At 35.5% G+C, this 16,296-nt stretch overlaps 4 protein-coding genes and 1 pseudogene across 5 annotated transcripts; 3 read left to right on the top strand and 2 right to left on the bottom strand.

Moving 5' to 3' along the window:
• Positions 1–399: 399 nt before the first annotated feature.
• LOC104756340 (endoglucanase 2) lies at positions 400–2,952 on the top strand. The gene is made up of 6 exons (XM_010478917.3): positions 400–898; positions 1,107–1,390; positions 1,483–1,917; positions 2,019–2,157; positions 2,254–2,420; positions 2,526–2,952. The coding sequence occupies exons 1-6, from the start codon at positions 406–408 to the stop codon at positions 2,853–2,855; spliced, it is 1,848 nt and encodes a 615-aa protein (XP_010477219.2). The 5' UTR covers positions 400–405; the 3' UTR covers positions 2,856–2,952.
• Positions 2,953–2,960: 8 nt separating this feature from the next.
• On the top strand, positions 2,961–5,301 carry LOC104756339 (ATP sulfurylase 2). The gene is made up of 5 exons (XM_010478916.3): positions 2,961–3,761; positions 3,914–4,319; positions 4,405–4,665; positions 4,767–4,853; positions 4,967–5,301. Exons 1-5 carry the CDS (start codon positions 3,202–3,204, stop codon positions 5,105–5,107), a joined length of 1,455 nt encoding a protein of 484 aa, XP_010477218.2. The 5' UTR covers positions 2,961–3,201; the 3' UTR covers positions 5,108–5,301.
• An 89-nt stretch (positions 5,302–5,390) lies between these two features.
• LOC104756338 (V-type proton ATPase subunit c2) lies at positions 5,391–7,126 on the bottom strand. The gene is made up of 3 exons (XM_010478915.3): positions 6,763–7,126; positions 6,352–6,637; positions 5,391–5,765 (listed from the first exon to the last, which is right to left on the bottom strand). The coding sequence occupies exons 1-3, from the start codon at positions 6,839–6,841 to the stop codon at positions 5,633–5,635; spliced, it is 498 nt and encodes a 165-aa protein (XP_010477217.1). The 5' UTR covers positions 6,842–7,126; the 3' UTR covers positions 5,391–5,632.
• Positions 7,127–12,372: 5,246 nt separating this feature from the next.
• On the top strand, positions 12,373–14,246 carry LOC104756337 (aldehyde oxidase GLOX pseudogene; annotated as a pseudogene). Its single transcript, XR_015586034.1, has one exon. The product of XR_015586034.1 is annotated as an aldehyde oxidase GLOX pseudogene (transcript).
• Positions 14,247–14,930: 684 nt separating this feature from the next.
• LOC104756336 (histone H3-like 2) lies at positions 14,931–16,044 on the bottom strand. The gene is made up of 4 exons (XM_010478913.2): positions 15,847–16,044; positions 15,626–15,708; positions 15,436–15,526; positions 14,931–15,338 (listed from the first exon to the last, which is right to left on the bottom strand). The coding sequence occupies exons 1-4, from the start codon at positions 15,916–15,918 to the stop codon at positions 15,168–15,170; spliced, it is 417 nt and encodes a 138-aa protein (XP_010477215.1). The 5' UTR covers positions 15,919–16,044; the 3' UTR covers positions 14,931–15,167.
• Between the last annotated feature and the right edge of the window lie 252 nt (positions 16,045–16,296).

Genomic DNA, 16,296 nt, shown 5'->3' with positions numbered 1-16,296 from the left:
TTTTAGAAAATATTAATAAATGATATGTCAAATCTTGTTTAAAATCTTATTTGGACAGTTTTAGGACCTTACTTTTATTTAATATAGATTAGTTTTTCGACGCAATCAGAGAAGAGAATAATTTGGCCAGAAGCCCAAAAAATTTAGGCCTACAAATTAATAAAAAAGAAAACTTTTAAAAATGCAATAATAGGAGATTGAAAGATTCGAACTCCTTACCTCAGGATCTACACTTAGACTAGACCCGTTACCAACTGAGCTGAATAAAAAATTTGGATGCTCAAAATCGAAAGGTTACTTATATCATAAACGGCTACAATCACATGTTTGGCTTGCTTGGCCTCAACGCCATAACGGGTAAATAAAAACCGGATGCGGTGGTTGAAGTTGACTAAATGACTCGTAATGAATTTTACAGGTAACCAAAAAAAGAAGAAGTTGATTAAAACATTAGAACGTCATGGCAACTACCAAATTGGGACATTGCAACTCGCCCACGTTGCTTCCTTCCCAGGCAAGGGGTACTCCCGTAATTACGAAAACAAAATTGGCAAAAACGGATCCCGTCCCGCGTGGTTTGATCAGTGTCGGTGCGCCCTCTCTATTTCCTTATTTTTAGCCAAAATCTGTTTGCTTTCGAAATCCCTAGATCTAGCTCTGTTTTTTTCAAAAAGAAAAAATCGACCTAAGGAGAACAAAATGGTGGCGAAACCAAAGTCAAGATGTTGTTGTTGTACTTGGTTCATTGGTATCATCGTCTTAATCGCTGTTATTCTCGCGGTCGTTTTAACATTCAAGCATAGATCAAACCACTCCAATGATGATCAACCTGGCTCCATTGACAAGAAGTACGCTGATGCTCTCAAGATCGCTATGCAATTCTTTGATATCCAGAAATGTATACAATTCTTGCACCCCACCCTCCTCCATTTTTTTTTTTAAATCACATTTCTCGTTTCTTTTGTTCGTTGTAATGCTTATCTCAAATTGTGAATATTACGGTCTCCGAACTCATAGCTTTTTGAATATCATTTTTTTCTTGAATTACATTTTCAATGTGTTTTTCGCTTTTGGCACATATTATATATATTCATCTTTTGATGCAGCTGGTAAGCTAGAGAACAACAAGATATCATGGAGGGGAGATTCAGGTCTTAAAGATGGAAGTGAAGCAAGTATCGACCTATCCAAAGGTCTATACGATGCTGGAGATCACATGAAGTTTGGTTTCCCTATGGCTTTCACTGCTACAGTTCTCTCCTGGTCCATTCTTGAGTACGGTGATCAAATGGCTTCTGTTGACCTATTGGATCATGCTAAATACTCTCTCAAATGGACTACTGATTTCCTTATCAATGCTCATCCTTCTCCAAATGTTCTCTATATTCAGGTACGTTAATGCTCGTTGCATCATTATGTATATGAATCTTTGATTAGAGTACTGATTTAGATTTATTCAATTTGTTTTTTTAAATCATGGAGGTGGGAAATCCGGAGACGGATCATAAATGCTGGGATAGGCCAGAAACTATGACTAGGAATAGAACTCTTACCAAGGTTGATACAGAGACTCCAGGGACTGAGGTTGCTGCGGAGACAGCAGCAGCTATGGCTGCAGCATCTTTAGTCTTTAAAGAAAGTGATACCAAGTATTCAAGCACGCTTCTGAAGCATGCGAAGCAGTTGTTCGATTTCGCAGACGATAACAGGGGATCTTACAGTGTCAGCATACCTAAGGTTCAGCCTTATTACAACTCAACTGGATATGGGGATGAGCTTCTTTGGGCTGCTTCATGGTTGTACCATGCAACAGAGGATAAAACATACCTTGACTTTGTGTCGAAGAATGGTGAAGAGTTTGGTAATTTTGGAAGCCCGTCGTGGTTTAGTTGGGACAACAAGCTTCCAGGAACACATGTAAAATAAAGACAAGACACTTCTTTATAAATCATATGATTCATGTTCTTGCTTGTTTGATTAATTTAACATTTTGGTGTGACGACTTGTTACGTTTGCAGATACTATTATCAAGATTAACCTTCTTCAAGAAAGAGTTATCAGGAAGCAAAGGACTTGAAGGTTATAAAGACACAGCAAAAGCTGTCATGTGTGGACTTATACCAAGCTCCCCAACAGCTACATCTAGTAGAACTGATGGTACTTTTCTTACACCTCACGTTAAAACCATTCACTAATGATAGAAATATATCTGAATCATCACTTATTGTTAGTTATCTAATTTTGTTTTGATAGGTGGTCTAGTATGGGTTAGTGAATGGAATGCGCTGCAACACCCTGTGTCCTCAGCATTTTTAGCTACACTGTACAGTGACTATATGCTCACCTCTGGTATTAAGGAACTGTCTTGTGATGATCAATCCTTTAAACCTTCAGATCTCAGAACATTCGCCAGATCTCAGGTCCGTACGTATAGATTACTATAGGAATGAGGTTACCAAAATAGTCTATAAAATTAACATCACATTCAGAGAACATAACTTGATATATAAATATATAATGTGCAGGCTGATTACATGTTAGGGAAAAATCCAGAGAAAATGAGCTATTTGGTGGGATATGGTGAGAAATATCCAGAATTTGTGCATCATAGAGGAGCATCGATACCAGCTGATGCAAACACAGGATGCAAAGATGGGTTCAAGTGGCTTAACCCGGACGAACCAAATCCAAACGTAGCTTATGGTGCACTTGTTGGTGGACCGTTTTTGAACGACACGTTTATAGACGCAAGGAACAATTCTATGCAAAACGAGCCAAGCACTTATAATAGTGCTCTTGTCGTTGGTCTCTTGTCAAGTTTGGTTACTATGTCTTCCTCAATAGAATCCTTTTAATTAGAAATCACACACACCTTATTTGCTTCATTCTATAAATGTTATGTAATGTATAAAAATGTTAATGATATATGGTTTTGTCGAGAGCATTTACAAATGAAATGGTCCCCAAAGAACAAAGAAGGGGTGAAAAGGACATTTCACAGAAAAGGCAATAATTACATCCACAAACCAAAAATGCTCTGCAAACTAGAAAAGAAGCAAAAGAGCCAAAAGTGGAGAAACGTGTGATGGATCTCTTTCAGTCTTCGTCTTCTTCCTCCAACATGTTCGACCCTTCACTGTTCACTCTCTACTCTCCACTTCTCTCGCTTCTTTCCCAAAGTAGCTATCTTTACAAAGATCCATGTCTCTTCTGATCAGATCCACGTACGTTTCACACCTCACTCTCTACCAACCTAGAAACTCAAAATCATCCTCTTTCACCAATCAAATCTCCTTCTTCTCGTCTTTTAATCACAACCCTTTTGTTAATTTGGTCTATAAACGAAACCCAACAATAATGCAATCTGTTTCTCCTTCTTCTTCTTCGAAAATGGCTGTTAAGAGCTCCTTGATTGACCCAGACGGTGGTGAATTGGTGGAATTGATAGTACCGGAATCTGATATTGCGGCGAAGAAAGCTGAATCAGAGACGATGCCGAAAGTGAAACTGACGAAGATTGATCTTGAGTGGGTACATGTGATCAGCGAAGGTTGGGCTAGTCCTTTGAAAGGGTTCATGAGAGAAGATGAGTATTTGCAAAGTTTGCATTTTAATTCTCTTAGGTTACAAAATGGTACTTTTGTCAACATGTCGCTTCCTATTGTTCTTGCTATTGATGATGACACCAAACAACAGATCGGATCATCCCAAAACGTTGCTCTTGTTAGCCCCCAAGGTGATATCATCGGTTCTCTCCGAAGGTATACATATATCAAAATTACAACTTTGTTATGTTTCTTCAAGGAGTAGAGTCTTAAAGTATAGTCCTGGCTTGTTGATTTGTTGATATGTGTAATCCTGTTTATAAAGTAATGTACTTTTTTATATATGAATCTTTGTTTGTGAATTGTAGTGTAGAGATATACAAACACAACAAGGAAGAGAGGATAGCTAGAACTTGGGGAACTACTTCTCCAGGACTGCCTTATGTGGAAGAATACATTACTCCATCTGGAAACTGGCTCATTGGTGGCGATTTAGAAGTTTTTGAGCCGATTAAGTATAACGATGGGCTTGATCATTACAGGCTCTCTCCCAAACAGCTTAGGAAAGAGTTTGATAATCGTCAGGCTGATGCTGTGTTTGCATTCCAGTTAAGGAATCCTGTGCACAATGGACATGCTCTGTTGATGAATGATACACGAAAAAGGCTTTTGGATATGGGTTACAAGAACCCTATTCTCTTGCTTCATCCTTTAGGAGGTTTCACGAAAGCTGATGATGTTCCTCTTGATGTTCGAATGGAACAACATAGCAAGGTAAAATAATTCACTGGTCTTTCTCTGAGTTTGTCTTCCTTATAAATCATTTAGGTTATGATTTTATTTGATTATGATGTTGTAGGTTCTAGAAGATGGAGTTCTTGACCCAGAAACTACTATTGTCTCGATATTTCCATCACCAATGCACTATGCTGGTCCAACTGAAGTTCAATGGCACGCCAAGGCTAGGATCAACGCTGGTGCTAATTTCTATATTGTAGGTCGTGATCCTGCAGGAATGGGCCATCCTACTGAGAAGAGAGATCTTTATGATCCTGATCATGGGAAGAAAGTCTTAAGCATGGCCCCTGGACTTGAGAAACTAAATATTCTTCCATTTAGGGTAACATAACATAATTTCTTGACTGCAAAATCTTAGTTTCTTGATTATCTCTGAATATGCTACTTCAGTTCTCAATCATGTGTGTTGTTTGTATCTTTCAGGTTGCAGCTTATGATACAGTCGAGAAGAAGATGGCATTTTTCGATCCTTCTCGTGCAAAAGAGTTTCTTTTCATTTCTGGAACAAAGGTAAGAGACCGAGTCTTGTGATTCTTACTGAAGGCTCCAGTTTCCAAGAGTCATCTTGATTGCGATTAGACCTGAGTTTTTTTTCTCGGTTTTCTTGTTTTTTTTTCTTATAGATGCGAACTTATGCAAGAACAGGGGAGAATCCTCCAGATGGGTTTATGTGTCCGAGTGGATGGAATGTTCTTGTCAAATACTATGAGAGCTTGCAAGAAAACGAAGAATCGTCAAAACAACAAGCCGTTGTTTCAGCCTAAAGAATCTAATTAGCATCTCTTCCAGAATTGAAGCTTCTTAGTGATCTATAAGAGGCTTTTTGTTTCACCTTTTGGAATTGTATTGCTTAAACTATTACCCTTGGATCCATGTTTTTTGTCTCATGGAAACTCATAATGTTCTGCAAACTCGAAACCAAATAATGTTCTTGATGATGAGTGAAGTTTGTTAATAATTTCCAAGGTCCTCAATATTTCTCCGTCTCCTCTATTTCTTTGTCAGTTCATACTTTAGTGAATCGAAAACAGAAAAATGAGAGGCAAAAAGAGAATGGTCATATTTTATTACTTATTGATGTATCCATATATGTAGTGTGCAAAGAAAATAAAATAAAATAAATGGTTTTGAAACCAAAAGTCAAATAATTTTCACCCATGGTGTTTGTTTTCATGAGAAACTCAAAACTCACAATACCACAAAAGAAAGAAAAAAAAAACTGAAAGTAGAATATACCAAAACATTACAAGGACTTATAGCTCATGTAGCAGAGATACTTTTGAATTTCTTCACTCGGCTCTAGATTGACCAGCTCGAGAAGAGAGGATGATACCAACAATGAGACCGTACAAGGCAAGTGCTTCAGCAAAGATGAGAATCAGAATCATTCCCACGAACAACTTTGGTTGTTGCGCATTGGCTCTGCATCACACAAAAGCACAAGATTACAAAGACAAACATCTTCACACACATAGAAACAATATCAGGAGCTGCTGCTAACTCATATACCCTTAGATTCTCACATCCAGTAACAGAAAAGTAAAAGACTTTAAGATAGCAAAACAAGAAAGAACAGCCCTAGTATGAAAAGAACTAAGCTCTCGTGATACTGAATCAATCAAAAAACTACCTTGCTGTTCAACTTCATCACAGGATCATAAAAGTTTGAATCTTTTCGTGACTCAAAGTATGAACAAAGAATCGAGATTTGACAGAGAATCAAACCAAACACAAACCAAAACAAGCCTAACATATGTTATGATAAGTTAAACATCTTACAACAAACTGAATTAGCCTAGAGATGATCAACTTCATCATCACAGGATCATAAAAGTTTGAATCTTTTCGTGACTCAAGTATGAACAAAGAATCGAGACTTGACAGAGAATCAAACCAAACACAAACCACAACAAGCCTAATATGTTAAAGAAAAGTTCAACATCTTAGAACAAATTGAATTAGCCAACCTATAGATGATATCATCGTGGGAATCAGATTGAGAAGTTACCTAACACCAGCATCACCAACGATGCCAATAGCCATACCAGCGGAGAGACCAGCGAGACCACAAGCAAGACCAGAAGAGAGATGGGCATAACCATCGAAGAGATAGTAAGACTTAGCCTTAGGGTTGATTCCAGTACTGATGATAACAGCAATGATGAGACCATAGATACCTAAAACACCAGCCATAACAACAGGAACGATAGATTTCATCACAAGCTCTGGTCTCATCACACCCATCGACGCTACACCAACCCCGCTCTTAGCTGTACCGTACGCTGCTCCCATACCTGAAATAAAAAACCAAAAATCGGATCGGATTGGATCAAAATCAAATCGGTGATTTCAATTTGTGCGAAAAGGAAAAAACAAAAAAGAGAGAGATCGGAGGAATGGGAAATTTAGATGTTGTTACAGGAGAAAACAAGAGCGGCGGCAGCGCCGAGGAATCCGAAGAAAGGAGCAGTTTCATCGCCGCTAAAACTTGAAGCCATGGCTCGTTTGATGAGATCTGATCGGTAAAGAGACAACAAAAAAAAAAATGTGTTTTTGAGGATTTGGGAGAGAAACAGAGAAACCAATCTTCTTCTTTTGTTTTCTTGTCAAATAATAAATGATTTGATTTTGATTGTTTGTTTAGTCATTGCCGGCCGTACGTCGGCTTGTGAAATTAAACCGGTCTTAAATTAGCTAACCAATCTAAACCGAACCATACCAAATTACAATTTTATCTTTTATGTATGGCTTTGGACAATACGAGTGTGTAGTTTATATAGATTATTAGAACTATAGAGCTAGAGATGGAGATTTATAGTTTGAGTATAAGTGTATAACTTAGAGAATTGTTCATGTAATGAACGTTGATCATATATTTGTATGTAGGCATTGTGTCTTTAGAGTTAATTACTTTTGAGTTGTGGTGGACATGACTAATAACATCGCTCAAGAATATATTCGATCAAATGAGGAAATTGATAGTATATTTTAATTTTTTTATTTGACTCGATAAACTTAAAAAGCATTTGATAAAATTAAACTACAAGAACGATTCTCTAACTTTAGTTGGCGATTTAGTTGCTTTTTATTATGAATTGAGAGAGTGATATGTTTGAGATTGTTGAAATATCTTGAGTTTGTTGAAATTATGAATTGTTATCCAAATTTATGAGTGATGTATCAAGTAATTTAACTAAACGTGAGATGCCACTTGTGTTCTCTGTCACAATGCACTTGAAATGAGCGACCATCTATTTTTCTCTTGTGAGTTTGCGGCTGGTATTTGGAACAATCTTGCCTCACGCATTTACTCCACTCGACATTCCGCCGATTGGCAAACTGTGGTCCATACCGCTTCTACTCACTGGTTTCACTGGATAATTGGGTTTCTTGCGTGCTACGTTCTGCAGATCTCTGTCTACTCCTCTTGGCGGGAACGGAATGACCGTCGACATGAAGCTCCCCCAACTGCACAGACTCAGCTTATTCAACGGATTGATAGACAGATTCGAAACCAACTGCTTACAATCCAGTTTGGAGGTGATGTCCGATATGAGGATGGCCTGGGCATTTGGCTAGCATCGCGATTTTGATCGCTCCCTTTCTATTCTTAATCAGCACTTTCTGTTTTTGTTATTTTTCTTGATTTTACTATTGCATAAGATGTAAAAGATGTAAAAATGCTATTTCTTTTTCGAATCTAATTTAACATTTTTTTCAAAAAAAAATAATAATAACTAAACGTGGTTTCATTAGAGAGAAACTCTTCAAAACTAAAGTTATAAATCCTACTATATTAATTGAGAAGTACAAATATGAAACTAACCTTAAAATGTGTAAAAAATTACATTCAATTGCCATTAGAAAAAAATAGTTAAGCTTAATTAACTAATTTAAATAAATATAATTAAATTAAAAATAAAAAACATTCACATATCAAATATTAAAAAATCTAAAAAAATCTAAAAAAATATTTTCTCTCTCTAATAAATTATGGACGAAATTACTAATTTTTTTTTTTAAATATATAAACCAATCAGAATTTTAAAAACTAAGATTTTATATCCAAGTATACAATACAATTATTTTTAATAACTAAATTCGAAGATTTTGTTAAGATTTCAAATTATGATTCTCCTATCATCTTTATTTTATTTTATTTACAAATTGTTTAGAACTTTCATATAATACTTATAATTAATAAAATGCATATTTTCTACATATGTTGTGATTTGAATTTTTTTAAACGAAGATATATTACTAAATGTATGAAAATGTGTGTTTTAATTTCCACATTGGCGGGTTGGTAAAACTAAATTTATAAATATTAATAATTTTTATTTACTCATAATTATAATATTAAAATTACTATTTTATATTTCACAAAATATGATGCAAATACAACAAATAAACAATATAAAACTGTAATAATACGTCAAAAAGAAAATATTATAATATTCTAAAATAATTAGTATTCATATAGACTAATAGATTTACATAACAATTAAAAATAAATATTATCTCAAACAAAATAATTTTTTTAAAAAAACAATAATTTTTATTATTATATTATAATTTTTTAAAAAAATGTTGACCCGTGCTTTAAGCACGGGATATATCCTAGTGTATATATGAATCTTTATCTCTAAACAAAATAGGTTGACTGATTGATGAGTTAGTTATTTAAAAATATTTCACACACCGAAAATAATATAATTGGAAATTATTTTTCTTTTTTCGATTTACACTTGGAATTAGTATTAACTTCTTTTCATATCCAAAAGAGAATGTGTCACGGTATGAAAGCCTATATTGTGGGGAAAAAAAGGTTGCAAGACGAGTTAGGATAGTAGGAGGGCGCAACAAAAAACTGTATTGGTTGTAGTCGTTGTACGTTGTCTACATTTGTAGGAACAAAAGTTGCAAGATAAGGCATTGGTTTAGTGTTTTGCTTGCTTGTTTTTTTTTTTTTTTTTTGCTTGGTCGTTTATAGTAAACGGTAGGGGTTTAGTGTGTTTGGATTGTTATGTACTTTACATTTTGCTATGTTCTATCATCTATGATATATATATATATATATATATATATATGCAACGGGTCTGTTTTAAAATTATGTCTCGTAACATATATGAATGCATAAGTAAGCGAGCATGAACCTTTAATCATCAGTTATCAGGTAGTAGTTGATATGGCAGCTCCGCCGATTGGTCGAAGTCACGCTAACCATCAGGCCTTCGGCACACATAACTTAGATACAGTGGATCGTGACATATCCTCGTAATCATGTTTTCAAGTTAGGAAAAAAAAAATGTTTTCAAGTTAGATTAACATTTTAGAAAGAAAAATATTCAAATAGTTTTCATAATCATTAATTAAGTCAGCGAAACTTATAAGACATGGTGGCAAATAAAGTATAACATGACTTCCAAACAATATCTTTTTTCTTTTTTGACTTCTTAAAACAAAATCTAATAAAATATATATATGTACATATGTATGTGTGTGATGATACATATATATTATATGATAACGCAAAAATAGGATGCATATGATTAGCATTATAGCAACATATAAAAAAACAGAGAGTCAACTAACCGCATTCATGAATGGAATGTCATCCGTCAATCATTAGATTTGGTGATACGGCTGATATTAATTTACAAATGTAAACCTATGTCGTCAAATACTATCGAGTGAAAGGTATATATGTATCAAAAATTTAATTTAAACTGTAAATGAAAATAATCCGTCTTAACTTATACAGAGGGATCATATATGTTTACGTACGAAGTACTAATTAAGCATTTGTTTTGACTTTTGAGATATAAAAATCTGACAACGAAAAACCAAATTTTATGTGCATGAATGTTTTGCGATTCTTTAAATTTGACATGCGTTTGTTTTTATTCGCAGTTTGTATTTGTTAGAAAACTTAGAGCGACCAAATGAATTAACATGCAATGAACCAGACGATATAGTTCCTGGGAGGTCAAAAACATAACGGACTTTGACTTGTATAATATATAGTTGCATGTTTGATGTTATGTTAACACAGCATCATATCGCCATCGTTCATTCGTCCTTGCAGTCTACCGAACTAATTAATCTCAAACTAATAGATAAAAAATGTTTAAACCCCAATAATATTAAAAGATGTTCATTCGACAGATAGTTCATATATCGTGTGTTTATTAAAATGATTTGAATACAATTATGCAATAGCTAGAAACTAAGACGGTTGACACCAAAGCAAGCCAATAAAAAAGGAGTTGAAAGAAATGAACCGTATATTCCCTTAATATATCTGCACAATCTAAATAATAATGCGAAATTGTTATTCTGATGAATTTCTAATTCAAAACAGATTAACAAGTGGATTCGTTTATATTTGAGTATTTGACACCAAGTCAAAATAATTTTTTGTTGTGAATTCGAATCTTACAAATGTGTGTACATAAAATTTGAAATAGTTCTATAAATACGAAATTTATTGTAAGCATTTTAGTGTATATATCAAGATATATGATGAATCTTACGGAGTTTACTAATTCTATTATAGGTATTGTTGCAAATGCTACGCATTTTATAATGTTTAACTAAACATAATGACAACGACTATTATATATTTCCATTTAGATGATAAGATTAGTCCGAAGACTCCAAACCCTTCGTTGGATTAGAATGGCATATAGAAATATTAGTCCAAAACTCATGTAACTCGAATTTACTCACAAATTTTATATGCTAAATAATTAATGTTATACATACTAAATAATTATCACAGATATATATTTAATAGCGGGAATACACCGAGGCAACGATTTTATGTGCATGAATGTTTTTCTAAAAACTGATATGTGTTTGTATGTTTATTTTATACTTGTTTTGTTATTATTAGTAGTAGAAAACTTGTGAGGACCATAATAATTAGTATGCAACGAATTGAACCAGAAGAAACATCCCCTGCTTGGTGAACTAAAACGTAAAGAACTCTTTTGACTTGTATAATAATATATATAGTTTGCATGTATATATGTTTGACGTTAACACAACATATCCATCATTAATTCGTCCCTGCAGTCTCCCAAACTAATTAATCAAATAATCGATAATTATAGATTAAGCCCCTCTCGAGGATCATGTAAATCCAATAATATAAATACATAATGTGTTTCCTTCACGAATCATATATTCTGATTTATGTAATCATATTAATAGCGATTATTGTTATTTGAATACAATCATACTTGTAAAAAAATACATGATGTATCAGATATTATTTTATAGAAAAAAAAGAGAGAGTTAATGAAATATTGGATCATACATAATTATCTCCATAAATGTTTATCTGGTGAGATGTGGATACCAAAACATCAAAACATATGTATGTACAGTGAAGACTTTCTTCAATTCCTATTAAACATCACTTTGAATCTTTTTATAATCATTACAATGGAATTAAAATTCAGACAATGAAACTTCAATTGTTTCATAAATTCTTTTATAGAATATTAAAACCGCCGCTGAACTTTGTTGTTTTAGAGAGAAACAAAGGATAAATATGAATATGATATATATACTTGAAGGAAAAAAAGATGACGACGTCTCCCTTGGAGTTTGTATTGGTTCTTTACTTCTTTTGCATAGTTTCACACGAGTCACAAAAACCATTTTGTACAGTTTGATAACGTCTGAAATCGTTATTAACTAAAAGTTAACTATCACTAACGTTTACGGTTGTGGAAGGCCATCAAATAATATAGTCTTACATTTTCTTAAGAAATTTGTCCATAACATTAAAAAAATTATGAAAACAGTATTGTTATTTCCTTCAACCAACCTTAATCATATAAAATCTTATTAATTATACAGTCGAGACCTTGATTATATATATTGTACTTTTCTAATATTTCAGAATAACAATCATATTATTGTTTTACATTATTAGAATATATATTTTCGTAACGTACGTATACAGTATACTAAAATGTCCCGTTGCCCACTATATAAACAACACAAGTCAGAACACAATTCTCATCATCACAAAACACAAAACATTTCACAACAAGAAAATCATCAAATAAGAGAAGACAAAAAAAATGGCAGCACGAGCGACATTCATAATCTATGCTCTCTTCCTAGCATCACTCCAACTCCTCCTAACACGCCACCTGTCCTCCGCCGCCGGAGGATCATGGAACGTCCTCCTCCCCAACGTGGGAATCTCCGCGATGCATATGCAGCTCCTCCGCAACGACCGTGTCGTAATGTTCGACAGAACCAATTTCGGACCATCGAACATATCTCTACCTAACGGTAACTGCCGCGACAACCCCAACGACGCTATCTCAAGAACCGACTGCACAGCTCACTCGATCGAATACGACGTCGCGATGAACACCGTCCGTCCCTTAACGGTACAATCAAACACATGGTGCTCATCCGGTTCGGTTAGACCGGACGGTGTTCTCGTCCAAACCGGTGGAGACAGAGACGGGGAGCTAAAAGCGAGAACCTTCTCTCCTTGTAATAACGACCAATGTGATTGGGTCGAAATCGACAACGGTCTCTCGAAGAGAAGATGGTACTCTTCCAACCATCTTCTTCCCGACGGTAAACAACAAATCGTCATCGGAGGTCAAGGACAGTTCAACTACGAGTTCTACCCCAAAACGACAAATCCTAACGTAGTCGCGTTACCGTTTTTGGCTGAGACTAATGATCGAGGACAAGAGAACAATCTTTATCCTTATGTGTTTCTGAACACCGATGGGAACTTATTTATATTCGCTAATAACAGAGCGATACTACTCGACTATGTTAAGAACACGGTGGTTAAAACTTTTCCGGCGATTCCCGGTGGTGATCCCAGGAGCTACCCGAGTACTGGCTCAGCCGTGCTATTACCGTTAAAGAATCTTGAAGCGGATCAAATCGAGGCAGAGGTTCTGGTGTGTGGAGGTGCACCGAAAGGATCGTACACCCTCGCTTTTAGAAGGAAGACTTTCGTAAAAGCGCTTGACACGTGTGCGAGGATCAAGATCAACGATGCGGATCCTCAATGGACGGTGGAGACGATGCCACATGCTAGAGTCATGGGAGATATGACGCTTTTACCTAACGGAGATGTTTTGATCATCAACGGGGGAGCTTCTGGTTCTGCTGCATGGGAGCTTGGTCGTGAACCGGTTTTGGCACCGGATGTATACCATCCCGAAAATCCGGTTAACACGAGGTTTGAGACCATGAACCCAAGTACAATCCCGAGAATGTATCACTCCGCGGCGGTTCTTTTACGTGACGGTAGGGTTCTTGTCGGAGGAAGCAATCCTCATGCGTTCTATGTGTTCACCGGAGCGCTTTTTCCGACGGAGTTAAGGTTGGAAGCTTTCTCTCCGGCTTATCTTGAACCGCAGTTTGCTACTCTTCGTCCGAGGATTCAATCTCCTAAATCGCAGTCCAGGATTAAGTATGGGATGAATCTGAAGGTGAAGTTTAGTGTAGTTAGAGAAGTTACGGGTCCGGTGAAAGTTACAATGGTGTTTCCTTCCTTCACGACTCATTCCTTCTCGATGAATCAGAGGCTTTTGGTTTTGGACAATGTTAAGTTTACGAGGAAAGGTAGATCAACGACGTATGAGGTTCAAGTAAGGACTCCGAAGTCGGCGATTATCGCACAACCTGGTTATTATATGATATTTGTGGTGAATCAAAACATACCAAGCGAAGGTGTCTGGGTGAGGTTACAGTAATGATCATATTTTTATATATTTTCTAGCTGTGTGTACGTTTTATTTATTGGTTGAATTGGTTCTTTAAGGAAGAACCTAATTTAATTGTACATGAATGTAATAATTAAAAATGTGTGTTCTTGATTTGATGATAATAAATTAATTGGATACTCTTGTTTTGTGTCGGTTGTTTCATTTTTATACATATTAAGAAATTCAAGAATAATAATAATTCAGCCACTACAAAAAGACCCCCTTTAATTAACTTCGTATAAATTAGAGGGGAACGTGTTCAAACCTGTATGTACATTAAGTTAAGATAAATAGGGGGAAAAACTGGAATATGAATTGAAGAAGGAAATTAAATGCTAGTGTATCTGAAGCACAAAGTGATGAAACAACAAAGAAGTAAAACTTTTCAACTTGATCTTCAGACAGACTAGAAAATGCTGGAACCAGAAGCAATCGTATGCATGCACTTCAAAAATTGGTCTGACCTTTTCTGTTTTACATGCAACATATAACATTCGAACGAAGAATTAGCTAAGCAAACTATATAGAAGACAAGATTTCTAGACTGAAAAATCATTCAAGATTTCTTGACTGGAAAAAAAATTATTTAAGAACTTTACAGCAAATTATCTCTCGCATCATACAAAATAAGTAAAGGGTGATCTTTCAAATGGAAACGTTAACAATTGATCCCCATATCCAATATTGGCGAACAGAGAAACCATTAAATAACAAATCTGTACGTAGAAGAAATTTTTTTCAATTAAAAAGATATAAATGTTGGCCACATTATAACAGGGGCTTCGGGCTGCATATGAAACAAAAATGAAAATGTACGAAGTGATTCAGAAAATACTTCATTACATATAAAACATTCAGGAAACATATTGTTTTGACAACAAGACGCAAAAGAGAAGTCCTAACGAATAACCATAGAAAGAAAAGATGCACACACCAAAGGGTTATACCAGAGTACGAATCTCACACTATTTACATGATTCTATCTCCTCCCATCAAAGAACAAACGAAAACAAACACATACAATATTTAATAGATAAGTTTCCAAGGTCATCAAGGTGACTCAAGCACGTTCGCCACGAATGCGTCGGGCCAATTGAATGTCTTTGGGCATGATGGTGACCCTTTTGGCGTGAAGTGCACAGAGATTGGTGTCTTCGAACAAACCCACCAAGTATGCTTCAGCTGCCTCTTGGAGTGCGAGTATGGCATGGCTTTGGAACCTCAGATCCACCTATATAATATATTCATATATTCCTTTCACCAAAATGACCAAACGAAAACGAAAAACTAATTTCACACAAGAACTTTGATTGATAAGTTATATATACCTTATGATCTTGAGCGATCTCACGAACAAGACGCTGGAAAGGCAGTTTGCGGATCAACAAATCAGTACTCTTCTGGTACTTACGTATCTCACTATATCCACCCCCACCACCCACAAAATAAACAACCGTACGTTTTCAAAAGATGGAATGAAATGATTTACTCAAAGAAGAGTAGAAGACGGAAACTTACCGAAGGGCGACAGTTCCGGGACGGAAACGGTGAGCCCTCTTGATACCACCGTTGTACGGTCGTCTAACAGTTTTCCTCGCCGCCTTAAAAAAAAAAAAAAAACAGAATGAGAAACCGATTATCAAAACGTTGTTCGTCACCCTAACATGATCTCAATATATGATATGTTCTAAGATAAAAGAAAAAGTAATGAGAAGAATATAGAAGACAGAAGAACAAACCTTGGTAGCGAGTTGCTTCCTTGGACCTTTTCCACCGGTGGATTTCCTAGCGGTTTGCTTCGTACGTGCCATTTCTTCAAAGCGATCAGAACAAAAAGAGAGAAAGAGAGAGAGAGAAGCAAAGAGACTTCGATCGAGGGAGAAAGATGATAACCGTCAAAAAGAAAACTTCCAACAGTTACTTAAGATTGCGAGTGTAAAGTAAGTAGAGAAGATTTCACTTATATAATGAGTGATGGTTAAAGCGGTTTTTTTTTATTTCAAAAAGACGGTTATTTTGGAGAAATGGAGCGAACCGGTTTTTGGGAAATTGGAATTTTCTATGCAGAGGAGTTAAGAAGGCTGACGTGGCGATCCCCGTATTCGAATTTGATTGGTTGGTTAATAATTAATTAGTAAAACGTTTCGTGGTTTCTAATGGTCTTTTTTCCTTCACTGTTTGGGTTGGGC

This window comes from Camelina sativa, chromosome 17 (genome assembly GCF_030686135.1).
Source record: "Camelina sativa cultivar CO46 ecotype springtype chromosome 17, ASM3068613v1".
NCBI classification, from domain to species: Eukaryota; Viridiplantae; Streptophyta; class Magnoliopsida; order Brassicales; family Brassicaceae; genus Camelina; species Camelina sativa.
Note: the sequence above shows the minus strand (reverse complement) of the source record. Positions and strands in the feature narration are given on the sequence as shown.

Excerpts from the sequence above, each read along its gene's own strand:
- LOC104756338 (XM_010478915.3), bottom strand. The coding sequence starts at position 6,841 with ATGGCTTCAAGTTTTAGCGGCGATGAAACTGCTCCTTTCTTCGGATTC. Across the intron at positions 6,638-6,762 it reads CGCCGCTCTTGTTTTCTCCT|GTATGGGAGCAGCGTACGGT; the intron begins GTAACAACATCT and ends TTTTTATTTCAG. Across the intron at positions 5,766-6,351 it reads GTTGGTGATGCTGGTGTTAG|AGCCAATGCGCAACAACCAA; the intron begins GTAACTTCTCAA and ends TGTGTGATGCAG.
- LOC104756340 (XM_010478917.3), top strand. The coding sequence starts at position 406 with ATGAATTTTACAGGTAACCAAAAAAAGAAGAAGTTGATTAAAACATTA. Across the intron at positions 1,918-2,018 it reads ACAAGCTTCCAGGAACACAT|ATACTATTATCAAGATTAAC; the intron begins GTAAAATAAAGA and ends TTACGTTTGCAG. Across the intron at positions 2,158-2,253 it reads TACATCTAGTAGAACTGATG|GTGGTCTAGTATGGGTTAGT; the intron begins GTACTTTTCTTA and ends TTGTTTTGATAG.
- LOC104756339 (XM_010478916.3), top strand. The coding sequence starts at position 3,202 with ATGTCTCTTCTGATCAGATCCACGTACGTTTCACACCTCACTCTCTAC. Across the intron at positions 3,762-3,913 it reads ATCATCGGTTCTCTCCGAAG|TGTAGAGATATACAAACACA; the intron begins GTATACATATAT and ends TGTGAATTGTAG. Across the intron at positions 4,320-4,404 it reads GAATGGAACAACATAGCAAG|GTTCTAGAAGATGGAGTTCT; the intron begins GTAAAATAATTC and ends ATGATGTTGTAG.
- LOC104756336 (XM_010478913.2), bottom strand. The coding sequence starts at position 15,918 with ATGGCACGTACGAAGCAAACCGCTAGGAAATCCACCGGTGGAAAAGGT. Across the intron at positions 15,709-15,846 it reads GGAAGCAACTCGCTACCAAG|GCGGCGAGGAAAACTGTTAG; the intron begins GTTTGTTCTTCT and ends TTTTTTTTTAAG. Across the intron at positions 15,339-15,435 it reads AGATCGCTCAAGATCATAAG|GTGGATCTGAGGTTCCAAAG; the intron begins GTATATATAACT and ends TATATTATATAG.